The 26,599-nt window shown below is 43.3% G+C and overlaps 1 protein-coding gene across 1 annotated transcript; it reads left to right on the top strand.

Moving 5' to 3' along the window:
* Positions 1–861: 861 nt before the first annotated feature.
* LOC311115382 (phosphatidylinositol N-acetylglucosaminyltransferase subunit Q-like) lies at positions 862–4,354 on the top strand (the record flags this gene model as incomplete). Its single annotated transcript, XM_084190561.1, has 4 exons — positions 862–942; positions 1,626–1,740; positions 3,627–3,688; positions 4,183–4,354. Coding segments are annotated over 4 exons (411 nt in total), but the record flags the coding sequence as incomplete, so codon positions are not given.
* Between the last annotated feature and the right edge of the window lie 22,245 nt (positions 4,355–26,599).

Raw genomic sequence — 26,599 nt, 5'->3', positions numbered from 1 at the left:
AACATGTGTATGTTTGTTACAGTGAAACTAACATGTGTATGTTTGTTACAGTGAAACTAACATGTGTATATTTGTTACAGTGAACTAACGTGTATATTTGTTACAGTGAACTAACGTGTTTATATTTGTTACAGTTAACTAACATGTGTATGTTTGTTACAGTGAACTAACATGTGTATATTTGTTACAGTGAACTAACTTGTGTATGTTTGTTACAGTGAACTAACATGTGTATGTTTGTTACAGTGAACTAACATGTGTATATTTGTTACAGTGAACTAACATGTGTATATTTGTTACAGTGAACTAACTTGTGTATGTTTGTTACAGTGAACTAACATGTGTATGTTTGTTACAGTGAACTAACATGTGTATATTTGTTACAGTGAACTAACATGTGTATATTTGTTACAGTGAACTATCATGTGTGTATTTGTTACAGTGAACTAACATGTGTATATTTGTTACAGTGAACTAACATGTGTATATTTGTTACAGTGAACTAACATGTGTATATTGGTTACAGTGAACTAACATGTGTATATTTGTTACAGTGAACTAACATGTGTATATTTGTTACAGTGAACTAACGTGTATATTTGTTACTGTGAACTAACATGTGTATATTTGTTACAGTGAACTAACGTGTGTATATTTGTTACAGTGAACTAACATTTGTATATTTGTTACAGTGAACTAACATGTTTATATTTGTTACAGTGAACTAACATGTGTATATTTGTTACAGTGAACTAACATGTGTATATTTGTTACAGTGAACTAACATGTGTATATTTGTTACAGTGAACTAACATTTGTATATTTGTTACAGTGAACTAACGTGTCTGTATTGTTTTCTAGTTGTTTATCGGGACGTTGCTGTTCACCATCCTGCTGTTCCTCCTGCCAACCACAGCTCTATACTACCTAGTGTTTACCATGGTGAGCACACACACACACACACACACACACACACACACACACACACACACACACACACACACACACACACACACATTCCTCCTGCCAACCACAGCTCTATACTACCTGGTCTTTACTGTGGTAAGACTCCCTGAGCCAGGCAATTTAATCCCCTACAATTGCTCTCCATCCATGGGCGCTGCCCTGAGGCTGACCCTGGGCCTGTCAACGTGTGCATGTCCATCCATGGGCGCTGCCCTGAGGCTGACCCTGGGCCTGTCAACGTGTGCATGTCCATCCATGGGTGCTGCCCTGAGGCTGACCCTGGGCCTGTCAACGTGTGCATGTCCATCCATGGACGCTGCCCTGAGGCTGACCCTGGGCCTGTCAACATGTGCATGTCCATCCATGGGCGCTGCCCTGAGGCTGACCCTGGGCCTGTCAACATGTGCATGTCCATCCATGGGCGCTGCCCTGAGGCTGACCCTGGGCCTGTCAACGTGTGCATGTCCATCCATGGACGCTGCCCTGAGGCTGACCCTGGGCCTGTCAATGTGTGTGTGTGTCTGGGGGTGTTGGGAAAGGCACCAGAAACATTCTCCTTTTAACCGATGGACAATGAAATATCTATTATTTGACCCCTACTGTCTTTCTGTCTGTCTGTCTGTCTGTCTGTCTGTGTCTCTCTCTCTCTCTCTCTCTAGCTCCGCCTTGTGGTAGTAATGTTTCAGGGAGTTCTCCACCTCAGTGTTGACTTCATCAACTCCTTCCCTCTGTTTGCCATGGGCCTCCGAGTCTTCAGATCCTACAGACTGGCAGGTGGGTGGGAGGGAGGGATATGTTATCTCCGCCCCATTGCAAAATGGGTAGAATTGGAGAAAACTTGCTTTAAAACCGCAACATTTTCTCTACGCCCCATGGCAAAATGTGTACAATTGTAGGAAATGTACGTTAAAACTTAGTGGAACTGACAGCGTTTTAACTACTTTGCAGATATGAAACAAACAGACAATCATAATATCAGTCAGAAATATCCAATTCCCAGTTTATGCTACAAAACCAACTTTATAAAAGGTTTTAAAAATGTACTGTACTGTGGTTGTCTGTTCTGTACTGTGGTTCTCTGTACTGTGGTTGTCTGTTCTGTGGTTGCCTGTTCTGTTCTGTGGTTGTCTGTACTGTTGTTGTCTGTTCTGTACTGTTGTCTGTTCTGTTCTGTGGTTGTCTGTACTGTTGTTGTCTGTTCTGTACTGTGGTTGTCTGTTCTGTATTGTTGTTGTCTGTACTGTTGTTGTCTGTTCTGTGGTTGTCTGTACTGTGGTTGTCTGTTCTGTTCTGTGGTTGTCTGTTCTGTACTGTTGTTGGCTGTTCTGTGGTTGTCTGTAATGGGGTTGTCTGTGCTGTGGTTGTCTGTTCTGTATTGTTGTTGTCTGTACTGTTGTTGTCTGTTCTGTGGTTGTCTGTTCTGTGGTTGTCTGTACTGTTGTTGTCCGTACTGTGGTGGTCTGTTCTGTGGTTGTCTGTTCTGTTCTGTGGTTGTCTGTTCTGTTCTGTACTGTTGTTGTCTGTACTGTGGTTGTCTGTTCTGTACTGTGGTTGTCTGTTTTGTTCTGTGGTTGTCTATTCTGTTTTGTTCTGTGGTTGTCTGTTCTGTTCTGTGGTTGTCCTGTGGTTGTCTGTTCTGTGGTTGTCTGTACTGTGGTTGTCTGTTCTGTTCTGTACTGTTGTTGTCTGTACTGTGGTTGTCTGTTTTGTTCTGTGGTTGTCTGTTTTGTTCTGTGGTTGTCTGTTTTGTTCTGTGGTTGTCTGTTCTGTACTGTGGTTGTCTGTTCTGTTCTGTGGTTGTCTGTTCTGTTCTGTGGTTGTCTGTTCTGTTCTGTGGTTGTCTGTTCTGTTCTGTGGTTGTCTGTACTGTTGTTGTCTGTTCTGTGGTTGTCTGTAATGGGGTTGTCTGTACTGTGGTTGTCTGTTCTGTTCTGTGGTTGTCTGTTCTGTACTGTTGTTGTCTGTTCTGTGGTTGTCTGTAATGGGGTTGTCTGTGCTGTGGTTGTCTGTTCTGTATTGTTGTTGTCTGTACTGTTGTTGTCTGTTCTGTGGTTGTCTGTTCTGTGGTTGTCTGTACTATTGTTGTCTGTTCTGTTGTTGTCTGTACTGTGGTTGTCTGTACTGTGGTTGTCTGTTCTGTTCTGTGGTTGTCTGTTCTGTACTGTTGTTGTCTGTTCTGGTGTTGTCTGTAATGGGGTTGTCTGTACTGTGGTTGTCTGTTCTGTTCTGTGGTTGTCTGTTCTGTGGTTGTCTGTTCTGTTCTGTGGTTGTCTGTACTGTGGTTGTCTGTTCTGTTCTGTGGTTGTCTGTTCTGTACTGTGGTTGTCTGTTATGTGGTTGTCTGTAATGTGGTTGTCTGATCTGTTCTGTGGTTGTCTGTTCTGTTCTGTGGTTGTCTGTAATGGGGTTGTCTGTACTGTGGTTGTCTGTTCTGTTCTGTGGTTGTCTGTTCTGTTCTGTGGTTGTCTGTTCTGTACTGTGGTTGTCTGTTCTGTTCTGTGGTTGTCTGTTCTGGACTGTGGTTTCTTTATTCCTTTATATAACCAGGTTAGTCTCGTTGAGAGAGAACTCTGTATTTTTAAGAGAGACCTGGTGTAATGAGGAGGAGGTGCTGATCTGTGTTGTTCTGTGTCTGACTGAAATGTGTGTGTTCTCTACAGAGGGTGTGAAGTTCAGAGTGCTCTGTGAGGAACCAGGAACACCTCTACACCTCATGATGGATGTAAGACTCTCTCTCTCTCTCTCTCTCTCTCTGTCTCTCTCTCTCTCTCTCTCTCTCTCTCTCTCTCTCTCTCTCTCTCTCTCTCTCTCTCTCTCTTCATCTCTCTCTTTCCTCTCCTCCTTTTCTCTCTGTCGTTCCTCCACTTTTAGTTTTGTTTAATTAATCATTTAAAACTAGGTACACACAAAATGATGCACTTTATTAAGAATCATTGAAGATAAACACAAAAGACCTACGACTAATTTCCATTGTGGTCCTCTTTCATGATGGCGTTTGGCAGATGTGGCAGGACAAAAAAACTGAAGCTAAAATGGCAGTCAGTTTGCTTATTTAGTCCTATAAAACCACAACAACATAGACAAACCATACACACACGTGTCATTCACAGTTTTTCTCCTAGATAGACCTAGATGGTCCTTATCACACACTCTCACTATATACATGTTTATGTCTCATTCCCCCCCCCCCCCCCCCCCCCACGCTCCCTCTCTCAGATTAACCCTCTGAAGGTGAGCAGTGTGATCCAGACCTACAGGACCACCACCTACAGCTGTTACCCTAAGGACTCCTGGCTGGCCCTCTGCAAGAAGCTGTTCCTGGGAGAACTCATCTACCCCTGGAGACATAAGACTACCAAGATAGACTAGGACCAGGGGAGAGAGATGGGCAGAGAGATGGGGGGGGGGGGGGGGGGGGGGGAGAGATTGTGGGGAGAGATGGGGGGAGAGAGATGGGGGGTGGGGAGATTGTGGGGGAGAGAGAGATGGGGCAAAGAGATGGGGGGGGGGGGGGGGGGTTGTGGGGAGAGATGGGGGTTGGGGAGATTGTGGGGAGAGATGGGGGAGAGCGAGATGGGGCAGAGAGATGGGGGGAGATTTTGGGGAGAGATGGGGGAGAGAGATGGGGGTGGGGAGATTGTGGGGAGAGAGAGATGGGGGAGAGAGATGGGGAGATTGTGGGGAGAGATGGGGGAGAGAGAGATGGGGAGAGAGAGAGAGATTGTGGGAGAGAGATGGGGGAGAAAGAGATGGGGAGAGAGAGCGATGGGGGAGAGAGACAGGGGAGAGAAGCTGTTTCTGGGAGAACTCATCTACCCCTGGAAACACCACCAAGATCAACTGAGACCAGGGGAGAGAGGAGGGACAGAGAATTGAGAGATGGTGGGGAGGATGTTAGTGTGAGAATGTTGGAGCTCCTGATGAGAGCTTGTGAAGGAGGTGTGCGTCTCCTTTTAAATCAGGTATTTAGGGCTGCTGGCACCCTATTCCCTACATAGTGCACTACTTTTGACCAGAGGTCTATGGGTCCTTGTCAAAAGTAGTGCACTATGTAGGGAATAGGGTGCCATTTGGGACGCTCACTAAAGCATTGACTGCACTAATTACTCCTAGTCTTATCTAACTAGATGTATTTTATATTATAAGATTAAAATGAAACAGTCACATGTTAGGATAAATTGATTGTTTATACATTCCGACTAATGTGTAGTGAGATTGTGATTATTAGAGCATTTGTCAATTAATTAATTTTTATTGAAAACATTCAGTATTTATTCTTAGTTTAGTATTCTAGATACTTTGTTACTCTGGTAATGTGCCATTTTCCCCTAAAAACCTGCTAACCCCAAACCTACAGTACAGTGTGTAACGGCCAGAGAAGTACTAGAGTATAGAAGTGCTGTATTTATTTAACCTTATTTAGCACTATGTTTGAAAGATTCTGCTAACTTTCCCCAAATTCCCAGGTTTTCCCAGAAATCCTGGTTGGAATATTGCCGGAATCTGGAGGGAATAAGCAAGAATTCAGGGAATCCTCCAACCAGAATTTTGCAACCTTATTGAGATCCTTTTTTTCTTACGATAATAACCTGGTATTATCCTGGTTTATCTTCTTATAACGTAGATTTTTTCCTTTAATTTCCTAAACAGATATTTGTGTCATAATGGAATAAATAAGAAAACAATTCATTCTCAATCAGGGCCATAGTTTGTAATATTGTGATGTTTGATTGTGTTGCGTTGACTACTACTCACGTCGTTGAATGTACAATGTACCTAAATGTCCTGGGATGCGTCTCAAATGGAACGCTATTCCCTAAATAGTGCACTACTTTTCACTAGGGCCATATGGGACGCAACCCCGATGTCCCTTTCATAATAATAAAGTCCCAGTTTATTTGAATGTGGTTTGAAAAGGAGTAGCCTCATTGTTTTCAAGTTTATTGGACAGAGACAGTATGGAGGAGAGATGGTGGTACAGCATTGGTATACATGTCTGCTCTGAAGGTAGCAGCAGTAAACGCTATGGATTGGACACACGCACAACACTACACACACAACACACACCTCCTTCTATTCCTTTGGGATCCCTCATAGTCAAGTATGATTTCCCTCCGCAGTTCCTGGAGGGTGCCAGTCAGTGTCTGTTACACACCAAAGAGAATGCAAAGCTGTCATCAAGGCAAAGGGTGGCTACTTTGAAGAATCTAAAATTATAAAATATATTTTGATTTGTTTAACACATTTTTGGTTACTACATGATTCCATATGTGTTATTTCATAGTTTTGATGTCTTCACTATTATTCTACAATGTAAAAAATTGTAAAAATAAAGAAAAACCCTGGAATGAGTAGGCGTGTTCAAACTTTTGACTGGTACTGTATATTGCTAAATGACTAAAATGTAAATGTATATACAGTCCTCTGGTCCTCTGTAGCTCAATTAGTAGAGCATGGCGCTTGTAACGCCAGGGTAGTGGGTTCGATCCCCGGGACCATCCATACGTAAAAATGTATGCACACATGACTGTAAGTCGCTTTGGATAAAAGCGTCTGCTAAATGGCATATTTTTAATTATATATATGTGTGTGTGTGTATATATATAAATATATATATATATCATTTTTATTAACAACAAATCTAACACAATATAAAGACATATCTTATAAAACAGTATACCAAATAAAACAGACAACTTTATACACGGGTATCCACATTTAAACAGAGATACATACAGTAATGCTTCACAGGCCTTTAGGGTTCACTTTGCTTTACCGGTTTTCAGACTATGCAGCATTTTCAAATAAAAAAACATTAACAAAATGAAGAATCTTGGCTTTTCTTTTGCCCGCTTGCGTTTCTGTATATAATATTTACCAGAGATAATGAAGAGATACATTGTAAACACTTTGTTCTGATCTAAATCTTTACCATCAAACAAAAGTAAAACATCTTTACCATACGTAAAAATGTATGCACGCATGACTGTAAATCGCTTTGGATAAAAGTGTCTGCTAAATGGCATATTATTATTATTATTACCATGAAGACGAACCCTAGCACCAGTTGATCTAAAAATGAAATGTTTTAGATTCACCTAAAAGATCTTAGTGCAAATGCATTCAAATAATAAATTACTTGTAGTTTAATTTTCAATTTGACAAAAAACACACTTTTCATGATATCAATTTTGAATCTTGACAGTAGGGGAGAGCGGAGTAAGTTGAGCCAAAGGGGGAAGTGGTGCCACCCTTGTTTCTAGGAAACCATAAACACAATTAATAATTTTACCATTGAGGTCATCATTTCAGTCTGTAAACGAAGAAACCATAGGAAAAAAATAGTAAGCAAGTTAGGTCCAAAAAACGGATTTTCACCAAGTCAAATGAATTTGTGTTAGAGGTTTCATGATCTAAACCAAAGAAGATAATTTTAAGATTTCTCTATACATCAGTTGGTGGTCTCTATGACTGCGTTTACACAGGCAGCCCAATTCTGATATTATTTTCTCTAATTGGTCTTTTGACCAATCAGATCAGCTCTGAAAAAGATCTGATGTGAAAAGATCTGATGTGATTGATCAAAAAACCAATTAGTGGGGGGGGAAAAACGAATTGGGCTGCCTGTGTAAACGCAGCCTACAAGCTTCAATATGAGGTCCTAAACCTAGCGGCGCTACAGAAGCCTATATCGGTCCGCTAATACATGACTAGTAAAGGCCCAGGGCAGTACTTTTGTGAATAAATTTGTTTAAAAAAAAGTAAACAAATATATATATTATTATTTTCGATTCAGATTTTTCAGGGGATGCTGCAGCACCCTCAGCACCCTACTTCCCTCGGCTATGTGTGTGTGATTCATTTAAATGTATGGTGTTTATCCTTGGGAGAGGAGAGAGATAAGGAGTCCTGATTTTCTAGCTGCTTTGACACACATTCACACCCTCTACCAACTGACAGTATCCCACACAAACGTATTGTATTTAAGGTTACTGTCATGGAATTTGTTTCAGCATTTGACGTTACTAGTATTATTATATTTTCCCATTGTTTTTATTAAATTTTTGTCTGAGCCAGTGCTTTAATCCATTCTATTATCTGAGTATCATTGAGGGGATTCGATTAATCTGTCCGGGGCGCCCGGATAGGCGTGTTTTGCACCGGGTTGGCTGCCTCCCAGGCGTGAGCCAGGTACCCCGTTCAAATCCCACGGCGAAGCCTGCACAAAACAAGAGTGACATAATTAAACTCGTGGAGTAATGTGTAGAATTCTGTGTTTTAACATTCAAAAGTGATTGCTTTTGATAAAAACGCTGCATCTGCCTTCCCAATGAAAACTAGTTTGAAAATTCAAGCATATATTTAATGGAAAAGAGATGTTTCTGGACGATTCACCATGCTGCCTTGTTGACAACACGACGGATCAGCGCAGATTACTGTTCGATTTGAGAAGGACTCTCCTTCACCGTTTTTGCCCGTTCACGTCACGGGTCATAGTCCGGTGCCCCGCGGATCAGCTAGTCGAATCCGCCCATTATCTCAGTCACTTCAACACTCTCCTGGATGTGTTTTTGACAGATTTTATGATTGATTTTTCTGGTAGCCAATCGCATAATTCTGTACGTATGTGTATCCAATCAGAGGCTGGTAAGGGCGGAGCGGGAACCTCGAGCGCCAGACAGTGCAGTGCCTATCTGTCAACTACAGTGTGTTATCGCGAATATGATTGAGCGTGGAGGAAAAAATTTATGAATACACGAACTGAGATTATCAATGGCTTTACTGCGGACTTGGACCTGATATCTCAAATTGTGCTTTGGACCCACGAGAGAATACGGCAAGCTGCATGTTCTGGATAGAACCAAGGCAAGGAAACGATCGGGAAGTTACGGATCTTTGTTGTCCGGACAAGAGAGAGGGGCCCGATTTCAGAGCAGCCAGTCTCGGGTGAAGTTAGCTAGCTATCGCTACCAAGCAAGCAAGCCAGGTAGCTAGCTAGCCAGCCAGCATCGTAAACCAGTTAGGAAGAGGATAGTTCAGTTCTCTACAGGTTACGAGATTATTCGTACAAGTATTACCTTTATGAATGAGAGCTCTGGGAAACTGATACATATGGCATGTTATTTAATTCGGATGTTGACCTCTGTCGTTTTGACTTGACACTTGTCAACTAGCCACGAATAGCTAGCTAACTAGCATTACCTGCTTGCCAGCTAGCTAGCGCCTTCTGTCTTGCCAGCAACGCAAAGCTGTTGTTGTTCACGAGCTAACAGTAGCTAGCTACCATTCCGGCTAGCTGCCTATTTACCCTTTAATTACTATAACAGGGGTTGCTAACTAGCTAGCTAGCTTCAAAAAACGGGTTATAAACATTTTGTTTTGGGGGCTCAACATTGGCTGTAACGTTATAGATGTTCTTGATAACACCCACTTTCTTTGTTGCGATAGCTAGCCCCTAGTGGCATTGCTCACTAGATAACGTTATGCGAACAATAAGGACCCGGACACAGCTAGCCTGTTAACTAGCTAGGAAACTAGCTACATTCTTAAAATATACAGTTTAGCTAACGTTACGTCCACAAAACAAATATGTTGTTTTCTTCTAAGGAGAGGTTATTGCCAGATAGCTCGCAAGGTTCGTCTACTAACCGTCTGTTGATGAAGCAACAGCATTGTATTTTAAAATGTAACTGATGTTTTAAACTGTGACAGGTGTTCTGATTGAAGCGCTAGCACAGTCCGAGTAGTCGGTGGTTAAATCCAGTTATAAACGGTATTGAGGTTGGCAGTTGGAAAGAGGACTTCTGCTCACAGCTTGCTTTCAGCAGGGACGTTATTTGCACCACCACCGGTACCCAGCCTAATTCCTGTCCAAGGGATGTTTTGGTTTTGAGCTGCACGCCCTACTCCAACTCCTGCCAGCTCTCTAACTTGAAGGGACTTTTTATTCATTGTCCTATCATTTTTTATGTCCTCAACTATTGCTGCATCATTCAGACTTGCCAAGCTACAAAGGTTGTCAGGTGTGTTAACCAGTACCCTGGACCAGTATCTCAACCCCACCTCGACACACAACACTGGGCTGGCCGTAGGGCTAATCAAGGATTCTGAACTGGAGGACCACATACACTCTTGACTCTTCTAACTTCTCTGCTGGAATAGACTATATTTCTCTCCAGCCCCTATCCCCCCTCCTCACCCCCCCCCCCCTTCCTCCGTCCTCTCCCCCTCCTCCCCCAGTGTGTGAGGGTACAGATGTGAGGAAGGTAGGATGGGTACCCAGGGCAGCCCGGTGAAGAGTTACGACTACCTGTTGAAGTTCCTCCTGGTCGGGGACAGTGATGTGGGGAAAGGGGAGATACTAGACAGCCTACAGGACGGATCTGCAGAGTCCCCATACGCTTACAGCAGCGGTGAGTCACTAGCTCTGACTTTGCTGATAGCTACTTTATTGAGGAACAATGTACTTACTGTGATATGTGGTTGTCCCAACTAGCTATCTTAAGATGAATACACTATTGTAAGTCACTCTGGATAAGATCGTCTGCTAAATGACTAACATGTAAATGTGCTACAAACACACACACACACACACACACACACACACACGGAAACACATGCACGGACACATAACACAAATATACACAACACAGGGACACCCACAGCTGCACACACAGGGACACCCACAGCTACACACAAAGGGACACACACAGCTATACACAAAGGGACACACACATATACACACATTGAAACAACTCGTCCATGTTTACTGACTTACTGTAGTGTATGTATATTGTCTCGCACACCATCTACACACACACACCATCTACACACACACACACACCATCTACACACACACCATTTACACACACACCATTTACACACACACCATTTACACACATACACCATTTACACACATACACCATTTACACACATACACCATCTACACACATACCATCTACACACATACACACATTCACCATCTACACACGCACATACACCATCTACACACATACACACACACCATTTACACACAGACACACCATTTACACACAGACACACCATCTGAACACAGACACCATCTGAACACAGACACCATCTGAACACAGACACACATACAAGTCCGCTATGTGTGGTAAGTTAATATTATTTTACGTTCCTGTAAAAACGTCTGTACGATGCAGACACATTCCTATAGGTTCACTTTATAATATAGCTAGACTTCTCCCAAACTGGCTCACTAACTAATGCATGAGCTACTGCAGCAGTGTGGGCCAGTAATCCAAAGGTCGCTGGTACGAATACCCGAGCCGACAAGGAGAACAATCTTGTCTGTGCCCTTGAGAAAGGCACTTAACCCTAATTTGCTCCAGGGGCGAAGTACTACTATTGCTGACCCTGTAAAACAACACATTTCAGTGCACCTATCCAGTGTATGTAGCAAAAAAACACATAAGAAAAGCTTTTCAAACCATGGTTTTAATGACTTCACAGTCCTACAACAAGCCCTGTATTATGGAGTCCACACACCCTGAAGGTCCCCTGGGAGTGTGGATACACAGCCACCATGACTTTAGCCTGAGGAACAACGACAGAGGCCTTATATTCCGGTTTGTCAGGGTGTGTGTGTTGAGTCAGAGACGCCCCTTGGAATCATAGTGTCCATGCCAGTTCACGTGAGTGTTTTTTAGCTGTGTACGTTGTCTATGTTAAGTCATTTGAAAGGGGGTGTGTTCCTTTGTTTGTTTTTCTTCAATACAATTCAAAACAATAACAGTGTGGCTGGGAATCCCCAGCCATTGTCGTTCAGAGCTAGGGGTGTCTACAGGCTAGCTGTTGTGTGACTCTGTCTGAGTCCTGGAGGTTCTCAGTGGAGAGGGGAGGTTGTGACAGATTCGTGCCCGATGGGGTGAGCTCTCCTTGGGCATGAGGAGATGGGACGGCTGCCTGTCTGGGTGTTCTGGTGCTGCTGGATGTGACCGCTTACTGCTGCTGATAGATTGTGGGGGGGAGAGAAAGACAGAGGGATAGAGCAGGACTGCTGGTCAGTGGCTTCAAAAGAGCTGCTTCACACACTCCCAGCTCCATCAGAGAAATCCCCCAGAGAGATAGAGGGGGAGGAGAGGTAGAAGAAGATAGAGAGAATAACTAATGTATTAACAACACTCAGTCACTGAGTGAGTGAGAGAGAGAGAGAGAGGAGGAAGAGGGGATAGTAGGAGAGAGAGAGGAGGAGAGAGTGAAGAGGAGGAGATGGGAGGAGAGAGAGAAGAGGAGGAGATGGGAGGAGAGAGAGAGAGGAGGAGGAGATGGGAGGAGAGAGAGAAGAGGAGGAGATGGGAAGAGGAGGAGATGGGAGGAGGTGAGAGAAGAGGAGGAGATGGGAGGAGAGAGAGAAGAGGAGGAGATGGGAGGAGAGAGAGAAGAGGAGAAGAGGAGGAGATGGGAGGAGAGAGAGAAGAGGAGGAGATGGGAGGAGGAGAGGGAAGAGGAGGAGATGGGAGGAGGTGAGAGAAGAGGAGGAGATGGGAGGAGGAGAGGGGGGAGGAGAGAGAGAAGGGGAGGAGATGGGAGGAGAGAGAGAAGAGGAGGAGATGGGAGGAGAGAGAGAGAAGAGGAGGAGATGGGAGGAGAGAGAGAGAAGGAGGAGATGGGAGGAGAGAGAGAAGAGGAGGAGATGAGAAGAGGAGGAGATGGGAAGAGGAGGAGATGGGAGGAGGTGAGCGAAGAGGAGGAGATGGGAGGAGAGAGAGAAGAGGAGGAGATGGGAGGAGAGAGAGAAGAGAAGGAGAGAAAGAAGAGGAGGAGATGAGAGAAGAGGAGGAGATGGGAGGAGAGAGAGAAGAGGAGGAGATGGGAGGAGGAGAGGGAAGAGGAGGAGAGGGAAGAGGAGGAGAGAGAAGAGGAGGAGATGGGAGGAGGTGAGAGAAGAGGAGGAGATGGGAGGAGGAGAGGGAAGAGGAGGAGAGAGAAGAGGAGGAGATGGGAGGAGAGTAGGAGATGGGAGGAGGAGGAGAGAGAAGAAGGAGATGAGAGGAGAGAGAGGAGAGGAGGAGATGGGAGGAGGAGGAGGAGAGAGAAGAAGGAGATGGGAGGAGGTGAGAGAAGAGGAGGAGGTGAGAGAAGAGGAGGAGGTGAGAGAAGAGGAGGAGAGAGAGGAGAGGAGAGAGAGAAGAGGAGGAGATGGGAGGAGGAGGAGATGGGAGGAGGAGAGAAGAGGAGGAGATGGGAGGAGAGAGAAGAGGAGGAGATGGGAGGAGGAGGAGAGAGAAGAGGAGGAGATGGGAGGAGAGAGAGAAGATGAGGAGATGGGAGGAGAGCGAGGGGATAGTAGGAGAGAGAGGAGTAGGGAGATGGGAGGAGGTGATGGGAGGAGAGAGAGAAGATGAGGAGGAGCGAGAGAAGAGGAGGATATTGAGGAAGAGATGGAGGAGAGAGAAGAGGAGGAGGAGATGGAAGGAGAGAGAAGAGGAGGAGAGAGAGATTAGAAGAGGAGAGGGAGATGAGGAGAGAGAAGATAGTACATGAAGACAGCGTATCTAATGCTTTGATAACAGGGTCACTCCTCATATGCTAATAAAGCTGTGTTGAGTCTGTTAGGAGAGAGGGAGGGAGAAAGCGAGAGAGAGTGAAAGCATTGCATCCATATATTCAGACATAATTAGTTGTCAAGTTATGGTGATTCTGATTCTGATCCGCATCTATGCTGCAGGGGTAAGCTTTCAGAAATCAGCTTTTTCAAAATGCGGACAGTAAAAAATTGCAGTTTTAAACTATTTCACCTGCGTTTTATATTGAAAGTCAAAAGTTTTTTTTTTTCTTAACTAGAGTGATCAGGGCCTTGCAACTATAGATTTTCTTCACATAAAATACATTAGTGCAGGGGTTCCCCAACTGTTTCACTCGGGGCCCCCCTTCCAGCATTGGGGAACATCCTGCGCCACTTCTATATTTCTATGGGCACAAGCACTGTTCATGACACACACTGTTCACTAAGGCTGAACGATTTTGGAAAATAATCTAATTGCGATTTTTTGCCCCCAATATTGCGATTGCGATTTAATATGCGATTTAATTTATTTATCCTTTTTCCCCTACAAAACATAATGAATGATTTAAATATGACCAACACAATAGTATATACATTTTGTGTGAAACGTTCTTTCCCATAGGCTGGGTCTATTTGTTAGAATTAAATTCAAACATGTATGACTTGAAATAAATGACATTTTTATTGAACTGCTCATTACAGAAACATCTGTGGCTTTGCCACTGTGCATTTAAATAATTTAAACAAAGGCATGAACTTTGTAAACACTGTGTGCAAAAGGTACAGTCTTAAGAAAAAAATAATTTTAAATTGTATGTATCTTACTGCTCCCAAGTCAGTAACATTTCACACAACTGAAACAAGGAATTTGCTTTGAAAATATTTTGTAAAATCAAAGTAAATAAAGTTATAAATAAAAAATGAGAAATGCACTTTTAATTTAGACAAACTATTTTTTATAAACGATTTGAATATTATAATATAAAATAGATGAGCCTCACTTATCTCAAGTACACAACAATAACACACCACACAGACTAAAGTTCACTACGAGTATGGCACTGCCAGCCATACTTATCCAACAGTTCTGTTCTCAGTGGCTCACAGGTTTTTTGCTAAGAAAACCAGAATATTGACTTTTTCTGGCTTCAAGGATGAGCGAGTGCAAGTCACAATATTCCCTCCTGTGCTAAAAAGACGCTCTGAGGGAGCGCTTGTAGCAGGTACACAAAGATACTTGCGTGCCATGGTGCACAACTGTGGGTAGCTGATCTTGTGCACCCTCCACCAAGCCAATGGATCATCTTCTCCATCAATGGTAGGAGTCATCAGGTAATTGTTTATCTCTGCCTCTGCGACTGAGAGGCATCATATCTTTGGCTATGAACTCGGTTATTGTCCGAGTGATTTCTCCGTGCCGTTTTGAATTACGTTCATACGGAGTGACACTTTCGAACATTTCTGTCAGTGATCCCTGTCTTGAGGTATTTGGCTTGTCTCGCGCACTGATGCTCGGCATTTTGGTCATACAACTGTCATGCATTGATTTGTGGTATTTTTTTAAGTGCTGAAACAGGTTTGTAGTGTTACCCCGTGAAGTAGCAATCGGAGCACGGCATGCTCTGCACAACACCTGACGCTGCTCAGCATCTTCTTTTTTAAAACCAAAATAGTTCCACACCACCGACGTGCTGTTCCTCTTCGATATTAAAGTATCAGCTGTGTCAGTTTCTGACTGTTCCGTCGAGCAAGAGGCCATTGCGCTGGACAGCATGAAAAGTCGCGTCACGTGACCACCTCAAATCGCGCACGTTGCGATTAGAAAATCGCGTTCAGTCAAATCGCGATATTATCGCGAATGCAATTAATCGTTCAGCCCTACTGTTCACACCCCTCTTGTTGGTGGAGACAATTTTACATTTTTAAAGCTTATTTTCTGCAATTCTACACTTTGTCATGGGGTGCAAAGAAAATGTTGCCGTTTTAAAGGTGATTTTCTTGCAATTCTATACATTTGCATTCTACTATTACAACTTTCAGGAGTAAGTTTTAAAGCTGGACTGAGTTCCTTTAAAATTAAAATAATATGATTTTCTTTTTTGGGGGGGGCCCCGCGAGCCCCCTTCCAACCCCTCGTACCCCCCCCCCCCCCCCATCCAGGGCGCGCACCCCACAGTTTGGGAACCACTGCAACACATTCAGCAGAAATCAGATGACTACAGAAGTGCAACGATAGTTGGCTAGCAGCCACACAAGTAAATTGGCTTACAATAAAAGAGAGAGGTATTTTTTGCAAAGACGATGCATGGCCATCAGATTTCTTATGTTTACCATAAAAAGAATGTTGCCAGCTACATTTCCAAATGTTTTTCTTGATGTTAATCTTAATCATTTTTACTTGCCAAAACTACTAGAGAAAAGTAAACCTCAGTCAAAGTGCCGCCTGCTGATCAAATGCCAGTTTGTGAATGCAGTCATTTGATTGGTCAAGACGAGAGCAAAGATTTATCATCCAAGTGGAGAAGTGCAACTGAAGCACAAATTGTGTCCTTTTACATTCTTAAGCCACACACACACACACACATATACACACACACACACACACACACACACACACACACTGCTATAAGGGCAGGTGAACTGATAATGCTTTTTAATGTTTAATGCTTTTTAATGTCTAATACCTCTTCCTCCTTTCTCTCACCCTACTCCCTACCACCATCTCTTCTCTCTTTCAACCTCCCCCTCCCTCCCTCTCTCTCTCCTCCCTCTCTCTCTCCTCCCTCTCTCTCTCTCCATCTCTCTCTCTCGCCTCCCTCTCTCTCTCCTCTCTCTCCTCCCTCCCTCTCTCTCTCTCTCTCTCTCTCTCTCTCTCTCTCTCTCTCTCTCTCTCTCCTCCCTCTCTCCCTCCTCCCTCCCTCTCTCTCCTCTCTCTCTCTCTCCTCTCTCTCCTCTCTCTCTCTCTCTCTCTCTCTCTCTCTCTCTCTCTCTCTCTCTCTCTCTCTCTCTCTCTCTCTCTCCTCCCTCTCTCCCTCCTCCCTCCCTCTCTCTCCTCTCTCTCTCTCTCTCTCCTCCCTCTCTCTCTCTCTCTCTCTCCTCCCTCTCTTCTCCATCCAGGCATCGACTATAAGACCACCACTATTCTACTGGATGGGAGGAGAGTGAAACTGGAGCTGTGGTTAGTACATCCTACATGTTGGATCAATACGTTGTTGGAGCTGTGGTTAGTACATCCTACATGTTGAATCAACACGTTGTAGGAGCTGTGGTTAGTACATCCTACATGTTGAATCAATACATTGTTGGAGCTGTGGTTAGTACATCCTACATGTTGAATCAACACGTTGTAGGAGCTGTGGTTAGTACATCCTACATGTTGAATCAATACATTGTTGGAGCTGTGGTTAGTACATCCTACATGTTGAATCAACACGTTGTAGGAGCTGTGGTTAGTACATCCTACATGTTGGATCAATACGTTGTTGGAGCTGTGGTTAGTACATCCTACATGTTGAATCAACACGTTGTAGGAGCTGTGGTTAGTACATCCTACATGTTGAATCAATACATTGTTGGAGCTGTGGTTAGTACATCCTACATGTTGAATCAATACGTTGTTGGAGCTGTGGTTAGTACATCCTACATGTTGAATCAATACGTTGTAGGAGCTGTGGTTAGTACATCCTACATGTTGAATCAATACGTTGTAGGAGCTGTGGTTAGTACATCCTACATGTTGAATCAACACGTTGTAGGAGCTGTGGTTAGTACATCCTACATGTTGAATCAATACGTTGTAGGAGCTGTGGTTAGTACATCCTACATGTTGAATCAATACGTTGTTGGAGCTGTGGTTAGTACATCCTACATGTTGAATCAATACGTTGTTGGAGCTGTGGTTAGTACATCCTACATGTTGAATCAATACGTTGTTGGAGCTGTGGTTAGTACATCCTACATGTTGAATCAACACGTTGTTGGAGCTGTGGTTAGTACATCCTACATGTTGAATCAATACGTTGTAGGAGCTGTGGTTAGTACATCCTACATGTTGAATCAATACGTTGTAGGAGCTGTGGTTAGTACATCCTACATGTTGAATCAACACGTTGTAGGAGCTGTGGTTAGTACATCCTACATGTTGAATCAACACGTTGTAGGAGCTGTGGTTAGTACATCCTACATGTTGAATCAACACGTTGTAGGAGCTGTGGTTAGTACATCCTACATGTTGAATCAATACGTTGTTGGAGCTGTGGTTAGTACATCCTACATGTTGAATCAATACGTTGTAGGAGCTGTGGTTAGTACATCCTACATGTTGAATCAATATGTTGTAGGAGCTGTGGTTAGTACATCCTACATGTTGAATCAATACGTTGTAGGAGCTGTGGTTAGTACATCCTACATGTTGAATCAACACGTTGTAGGAGCTGTGGTTAGTACATCCTACATGTTGAATCAACACGTTGTAGGAGCTGTGGTTAGTACATCCTACATGTTGAATCAATACGTTGTTGGAGCTGTGGTTAGTACATCCTACATGTTGAATCAATACGTTGTAGGAGCTGTGGTTAGTACATCCTACATGTTGAATCAATATGTTGTAGGAGCTGTGGTTAGTACATCCTACATGTTGAATCAATATGTTGTAGGAGCTGTGGTTAGTACATCCTACATGTTGAATCAATATGTTGTAGGAGCTGTGGTTAGTACATCCTACATGTTGAATCAATATGTTGTAGGAGCTGTGGTTAGTACATCCTACATGTTGAATCAATACATTGTTGGAGCTGTGGTTAGTACATCCTACATGTTGAATCAATACGTTGTAGGAGCTGTGGTTAGTACATCCTACATGTTGAATCAATACGTTGTAGGAGCTGTGGTTAGTACATCCTACATGTTGAATCAACACGTTGTTGGAGCTGTGGTTAGTACATCCTACATGTTGAATCAACACGTTGTAGGAGCTGTGGTTAGTACATCCTACATGTTGAATCAATACGTTGTAGGAGCTGTGGTTAGTACATCCTACATGTTGAATCAATACGTTGTAGGAGCTGTGGTTAGTACATCCTACATGTTGAATCAATACGTTGTAGGAGCTGTGGTTAGTACATCCTACATGTTGAATCAATACGTTGTAGGAGCTGTGGTTAGTACATCCTACATGTTGAATCAATACGTTGTAGGAGCTGTGGTTAGTACATCCTACATGTTGAATCAATACGTTGTAGGAGCTGTGGTTAGTACATCCTACATGTTGAATCAACACGTTGTTGGAGCTGTGGTTAGTACATCCTACATGTTGAATCAACACGTTGTAGGAGCTGTGGTTAGTACATCCTACATGTTGAATCAATACGTTGTAGGAGCTGTGGTTAGTACATCCTACATGTTGAATCAATACGTTGTAGGAGCTGTGGTTAGTACATCCTACATGTTGAATCAACACGTTGTAGGAGCTGTGGTTAGTACATCCTACATGTTGAATCAACACGTTGTTGGAGCTGTGGTTAGTACATCCTACATGTTGAATCAATACGTTGTTGGAGCTGTGGTTAGTACATCCTACATGTTGAATCAATACGTTGTAGGAGCTGTGGTTAGTACATCCTACATGTTGAATCAACACGTTGTAGGAGCTGTGGTTAGTACATCCTACATGTTGAATCAATACGTTGTAGGAGCTGTGGTTAGTACATCCTACATGTTGAATCAATACGTTGTTGGAGCTGTGGTTAGTACATCCTACATGTTGAATCAATACGTTGTAGGAGCTGTGGTTAGTACATCCTACATGTTGAATCAACACGTTGTAGGAGCTGTGGTTAGTACATCCTACATGTTGAATCAACACGTTGTAGGAGCTGTGGTTAGTACATCCTACATGTTGAATCAACACGTTGTTGGAGCTGTGGTTAGTACATCCTACATGTTGAATCAACACGTTGTAGGAGCTGTGGTTAGTACATCCTACATGTTGAATCAATACGTTGTAGGAGCTGTGGTTAGTACATCCTACATGTTGAATCAATACGTTGTAGGAGCTGTGGTTAGTACATCCTACATGTTGAATCAACACGTTGTTGGCCGGCACCCAGCAGGTGTCATCATTACGCCGACCCAGCAGGTGTCACCATTACGCCGACCCAGCAGGTGTCACCATTACGCCGACCCAGCAGGTGTCATCATTACGCCCACCCAGCAGGTGTCATCATTACGCCCACCCAGCAGGTGTCATCATTACGCCCACCCAGCAGGTGTCATCATTACGCCCACCCAGCAGGTGTCATCATTACGCCCACCCAGCAGGTGTCATCATTACGCCCACCCAGCAGGTGTCATCATTACGCCCACCCAGCAGGTGTCATCATTACGCTGACCGTGTGTGAGCTGATAGTCAGGGGAGGGAAATGAGCTGATTAAAAAGACATGAGCCCTAATACATGCCATCCATCTCTCTGTTAACACTCTTAAAGTGGAACTTACAGCGTTTTAGCAACATAAAATCTGTTCAAATACACCCCCAGGAAGAATATGACACCTTTTATATTGTGTATATATATTTTCTGACAAGCGAGCACTTAGATTTTCACATTGTCATAAATTCTTAGAATGTTTGGGAATGATGTATAATAAGGCATTTGTGAAAATGCTATTGCTGCCGTGCATTTGGACAATTAATAGACACTGCAGTAAATAAACCTAATAAAAACTTCCAGGACCGGAGTCTACGTAGACCGGTGCACCATAGCCAATCAGAGCTTCAGTAGACCTTTATGCAAATAATCCATGTTCCACACGGGCCTGCTATCATTCACTTTGAACTGGACTGTGTGTTTACAGGCGGTAGCACCAGCGCGACTTTAGAGCATTAGAACGCATTCACCAAAAGCCACAAAATACTCCTTAATGGATTTCTACAAATATGTAAATACCACGGGAGTCCTCTTACATTTGGGAACTTTACAGTCCTATTGATCAAACAACCATGAAAAGGTAGGCTCTCTGTCCCTCAGTTATGCACATCAACAACAACAAGATCAACAACTAATGCTAGCCAGAGCGAGATGAGCTAAAATCTAACGAGGGAACATTAGATAAACCCTCTCAAACCTTTTCAGCTAGTTGGTCGTCAAAATTGCACTTATAAACGATGAGGAATAGTAGCCTGCTCGCCCTTTTGCAGCTTGCCTGCCAATGCATGCTTGTCCCAACCCACGTTTTGACAACTGAATGGGAACTTGCCTGCCTGCCCATTTGATCAATGCCAAATACATTTGATTGACAACTAAGGGTGTGTTGGTACATTTCCTCCAGTGTGTCAGAGCGCACGCTGCACCATAGACACTGGATGCTCTGGCCGAGGGGGAGGGTTGATCCGAGCGTTCCTCACAACAAGACGCCGCTTGGGTGCCAAGCTAACTGGCTAACTTTACTCACCCTAGCAGAGCTGGTTTGGCTGTTTTCATGTTATCTAGAGCGTTAGTAAAAAAAACTGTGCTGCTGGAAACAATTTAAGAACTTTCTTTTGCCGACGTTTACTGACACGGTCATATTCGGCGGGTGTTGCGCGTTCGTAAATTCATCAGTTATTCTGCGCTCTGGCATACTCCGATGAGCGCTTTGAAATCGGAGTAGATAGCCAGAGTGAATTTACGAACACAAGAGATATGCTAACTGGATAACAGTCATTCAAGTTCAGCATAGCTAGCTAGCTAGCAAAGTGATTCACATTTCTTGCTAGCTAACCAAGTAATAAATAATAATAATTGGTCATTTAGCAGACGCTCTTATCCAGAGCGACTTACAGGAGCAATTAGGGTTAAGTGCCTTGCTCAAGGGCACATCGACAGATTTTTCACCTAGTCGGCTCGGGGATTAGAACCAGCGTGACACCTGCATCTCTAGCTGTAGCCACCGAAAAACGATATGAGGGGAAAAAGTTGATCAGTCACCCACTCCTCCAATGACATGACATCCTCCCAGCAGCTAGCTAGCTAACATTTGGCTCTGTGTTTTTAGCTTTCTAAATAAATAGTTACATAAATAGATACACTAGCATATTAGCCACATTATGATTGACTTCTTATCATTGCCGTTGCTAGTTGGATTGTATTGACAATCCCAGCCTTAGTTACATTTGTCCGTTTTTATAAAAAATATTGTCATTGAAACTGAAACAGTGCATCCCGAATGGGTGGAGGCAGCAAACAATGTACCAGGCCAGCTGTGATTTACTACCTGATAGCAATATTTTTTGGACTACCAAGAAATGTATTGGTGAATTATATTAATCATGCATTGAACTGCATCCATCTATTCTGCCAACAATGTCTTACCGTACATCATGGAGTTTTGAGTCAAATAGAACCTGTTTTTAAAACCGTTTTGTAGCATAAACTGGGAATTTGATATTTCTGACTGATATTATGATTGTCTGTTTGTTTCATATCTGCAAAGTAGTTAAAACGCTGTCAGTTCCACTTTAACGTTACCCAATCACTACTCAGATACCATCTCTCTGTTAACTCCCTTAACGTTACCCAATCACTACTCAGATACCATCTCTCTGTTAACTCCCTTAACGTTACCCAATCACTACTCAGATACCATCTCTCTGTTAACTCCCTTAACGTTACCCAATCACTACTCAGATACCATCTCTCTGTTAACTCCCTTAACGTTACCCAATCACTACTCAGATACCATCTCTCTGTTAACTCCCTTAACGTTACCCAATCACTACTCAGATACCATCTCTCTGTTAACTCCCTTAACGTTACCCAATCACTACTCAGATACCATCTCTCTGTTAACTCCTTTAACGTTACCCAATCACCACATCTCCCTTTCATCTCACCAGCCAATCAGCTTCCAGATTCATATTCCTGTCAGCTTATCCTCAGCCAATCAACATACAACAACTTTCTCTCTCACCAGTCAGACTACAGGATACAGTGATATGAGATGTTCTCTTTCTGGAAAGATAACTGAAGCGTGGGTGGCAAATAAAGGTTTATTATTAATTCATGGTACACCGGATAGGTGCAGTTAAATGTGTTGTTTTACAGGGTCAGCCATAGTAGTATGTCACCCCTGGAGTAAATTAGGGTTAAGTGTCTTTCTCAAAGGCACATCGAGAGGTTTTTCACCTTGTCGGCTCAGGTATTCGAAAACCAGCGACCTTTCGGTTACTGGCCCAACGCTCTAACTGCTAGGCTACCTGTCGCCGCTACTTGTCAGTCAGTAGAGCTGTGTGAAGCAGTCAGTCAGTAGAGTTGTGTGAAACAGTCAGTCAGTAGAGTTGTGTGAAGCAGTCAGTCAGTAGAGTTGTGTGAAACAGTCAGTCAGTAGAGTTGTGTGAAACAGTCAGTCAGTAGAGTTGTGTGAAACAGTCAGTCAGTAGAGTTGTGTGAAACAGTCAGTCAGTAGAGTTGTGTGAAGCAGTCAGTCAGTAGAGTTGTGTGAAACAGTCAGTCAGTAGAGTTGTGTGAAACAGTCAGTCAGAGTTGTGTGAAACAGTCAGTCAGTAGAGTTGTGTGAAACAGTCAGTCAGTAGAGTTGTGTGAAGCAGTCAGTCAGTAGAGTTGTGTGACAGTCAGTCAGTAGAGTTGTGTGAAGCAGTCAGTCAGTAGAGTTGTGTGAAACAGTCAGTCAGTAGAGTTGTGTGAAGCAGTCAGTCAGTAGAGTTGTGTGAAACAGTCAGTCAGTAGAGTTGTGTGAAACAGTCAGTCAGTAGAGTTGTGTGAAGCAGTCAGTCAGTAGAGTTGTGTGAAACAGTCAGTCAGTAGAGTTGTGTGAACCAGAAACAGTTAGTCAGTAGAGTTGTGTGAAGCAGTCAGTAGAGTTGTGTGAAGCAGTCAGTCAGTAGAGTTGTGTGAAGCAGTCAGTAGAGTTGTGTGAAACAGTCAGTCAGTAGAGTTGTGTGAAACAGTCAGTCAGTAGAGTTGTGTGAAACAGTCAGTCAGTAGAGTCGTGTGAAACAGTCAGTCAGTAGAGTTGTGTGCAACAGAAACAGTCAAAGTTGTGTGAAACAGTCAGTCAGTAGAGTTGTGTGAAACAGTCAGTCAGTAGAGTTGTGTGAAACAGTCAGTCAGTAGAGCTGTGTGAAACAGTCAGTCAGTAGAGTTGTGTGAAACAGTCAGTCAGTAGAGTTGTGTGAAACAGTCAGTCAGTAGAGTTGTGTGAAACAGTCAGTCAGTAGAGTTGTGTGAAACAGTCAGTCAGTAGAGCTGTGTGAAACAGTCAGTCAGTAGAGTTGTGTGAAACAGTCAGTCAGTAGAGTTGTGTGAAACAGTCAGTCAGTAGAGTTGTGTGAAGCAGTCAGTCAGTAGAGTTGTGTGAAACAGTCAGTCAGTAGAGTTGTGTGAAACAGAAACAGTTAGTCAGTAGAGTTGTGTGAAGCAGTCAGTAGAGTTGTGTGAAGCAGTCAGTAGAGTTGTGTGAAACAGTCAGTCAGTAGAGTTGTGTGAAACAGTCAGTAGAGTTGTGTGAAACAGTCAGTCAGTAGAGTTGTGTGAAACAGTCAGTAGAGTTGTGTGAAACAGTCAGTCAGTAGAGTTGTGTGAAACAGTCAGTCAGTAGAGTTGTGTGAAACAGTCAGTCAGTAGAGTTGTGTGAAACAGTCAGTCAGTAGAGTTGTGTGAAACAGTCAGTCAGTAGAGTTGTGTGACAGTCAGTCAGTAGAGTTGTGTGAAACAGTCAGTCAGTAGAGTTGTGGGAAACAGTCAGTCAGTAGAGTTGTGTGAAGCAGTCAGTCAGTAGAGTTGTGTGAAACAGTCAGTCAGTAGAGTTGTGTGAAACAGAAACAGTTAGTCAGTAGAGTTGTGAGAAACAGTCAGTCAGTAGAGTTGTGTGAAACAGTCAGTCAGTAGAGTTGTGAGAAACAGTCAGTCAGTAGAGTTGTGTGAAACAGTCAGTCAGTAGAGTTGTGAGAAACAGTCAGTCAGTAGAGTTGTGTGAAACAGTCAGTCAGTAGAGTTGTGTGAAACAGTCAGTCAGTAGAGTTGTGTGAAACAGTCAGTCAGTAGAGTTGTGAGAAACAGTCAGTCAGTAGAGTTGTGTGAAACAGTCAGTCAGTAGAGTTGTGTGAAACAGTCAGTCAGTAGAGTTGTGTGAAACAGTCAGTCAGTAGAGTTGTGTGAAACAGTCAGTCAGTAGAGTTGTGTGAAACAGAAACAGTCAGTCAGTAGAGTTGTGAGAAACAGTCAGTCAGTAGAGTTGTGTGAAACAGAAACAGTTAGTCAGTAGAGTTGTGTGAAGCAGTCAGTCAGTAGAGTTGTGTGAAACAGTCAGTCAGTAGAGTTGTGTGAAGCAGTCAGTCAGTAGAGTTGTGTGAAACAGTCAGTCAGTAGAGTTGTGTGAAACAGTCAGTCAGTAGAGTTGTGTGAAACAGTCAGTCAGTAGAGTTGTGTGAAACAGTCAGTCAGTAGAGTTGTGTGAAGCAGTCAGTCAGTAGAGTTGTGTGAAACAGTCAGTCAGTAGAGTTGTGTGAAACAGTCAGTCAGTAGAGTTGTGTGAAGCAGTCAGTCAGTAGAGTTGTGTGAAGCAGTCAGTCAGTAGAGTTGTGTGAAACAGTCAGTCAGTAGAGTTGTGTGAAACAGTCAGTCAGTAGAGTTGTGTGAAACAGTCAGTCAGTAGAGTTGTGTGAAACAGTCAGTCAGTAGAGTTGTGTGAAGCAGTCAGTCAGTAGAGTTGTGTGAAACAGTCAGTCAGTAGAGTTGTGTGAAACAGTCAGTCAGTAGAGTTGTGTGAAACAGTCAGTCAGTAGAGTTGTGTGAAGCAGTCAGTAGAGTTGTGTGAAACAGTCAGTCAGTAGAGTTGTGTGAAACAGTCAGTCAGTAGAGTTGTGTGAAGCATTGTCAGTAGAGTTGTGTGAAACCGTCAGTCAGTAGAGTTGTGTGAAGCAGTCAGTAGAGTTGTGAGAAACAGTCAGTCAGTAGAGTTGTGTGAAGCAGTCAGTCAGTAGAGTTGTGAGAAACAGTCAGTCAGTAGAGTTGTGTGAAGCATTGTCAGTAGAGTTGTGTGCAACAGAAACAGTCAAAGTTGTGTGAAACAGTTAATCTGTCATTAGAGCTGTGTGAAGCAGTCAGTCAGTAGAGTTGTGTGAAACAGAAACAGTTAGTCAGTAGAGTTGTGTGAAGCAGTCAGTAGAGTTGTGTGAAGCAGTCAGTAGAGTTGTGTGAAACAGTCAGTCAGTAGAGTTGTGTGAAACAGTCGGTCAGTAGAGTTGTGTGAAACAGTCAGTCAGTAGAGTTGTGTGAAACAGTCAGTCAGTAGAGTTGTGTGAAACAGTCAGTCAGTAGAGTTGTGTGAAACAGTCAGTCAGTAGAGTTGTGTGAAACAGTCAGTCAGTAGAGTTGTGTGAAACAGTCAGTCAGTAGAGTTGTGTGAAACAGTCAGTCAGTAGAGTTGTGTGAAACAGTCAGTCAGTAGAGTTGTGTGAAGCAGTCAGTCAGTAGAGTCGTGTGAAGCATTGTCAGTCAGTAGAGTTGTGTGAAACAGTCAGTCAGTAGAGTCGTGTGAAGCATTGTCAGTAGAGTTGTGTGAAACAGTCAGTCAGTAGAGTTGTGTGAAACAGTCAGTCAGTAGAGTTGTGTGAAACAGTCAGTCAGTAGAGTTGTGTGAAACAGTCAGTCAGTAGAGTTGTGTGAAACAGTCAGTCATTAGAGCTGTGTGAAGCAGTCAGTCATTAGAGCTGTGTGAAGCAGTCAGTCAGTAGAGTTGTGTGAAACAGTCAGTCAGTAGAGTTGTGTGAAACAGTCAGTCAGTAGAGTTGTGTGAAGCAGAAACAGTTAGTCAGTAGAGTTGTGTGAAGCAGTCGGTAGAGTTGTGTGAAGCAGTCAGTAGAGTTGTGTGAAACAGTCAGTCAGTAGAGTTGTGTGAAACAGTCAATAGAGTTGTGTGAAACAGTCAGTCAGTAGAGTTGTGAGAAACAGTCAGTCAGTAGAGTTGTGTGAAACAGTCAGTCAGTAGAGTTGTGTGAAGCATTGTCAGTAGAGTTGTGTGAAACAGTCAGTCAGTAGAGTTGTGTGAAGCATTGTCAGTAGAGTTGTGTGAAACAGTCAGTCAGTA

Source organism: Coregonus lavaretus, assembly GCF_964263955.1.
Source record: "Coregonus lavaretus genome assembly, contig: HAP1_SCAFFOLD_5839, whole genome shotgun sequence".
Taxonomy (NCBI): domain Eukaryota; kingdom Metazoa; phylum Chordata; class Actinopteri; order Salmoniformes; family Salmonidae; genus Coregonus; species Coregonus lavaretus.
The sequence above is the reverse complement of the archived record's forward strand: the minus strand, read 5'-3'. Positions and strand labels throughout refer to the sequence as shown.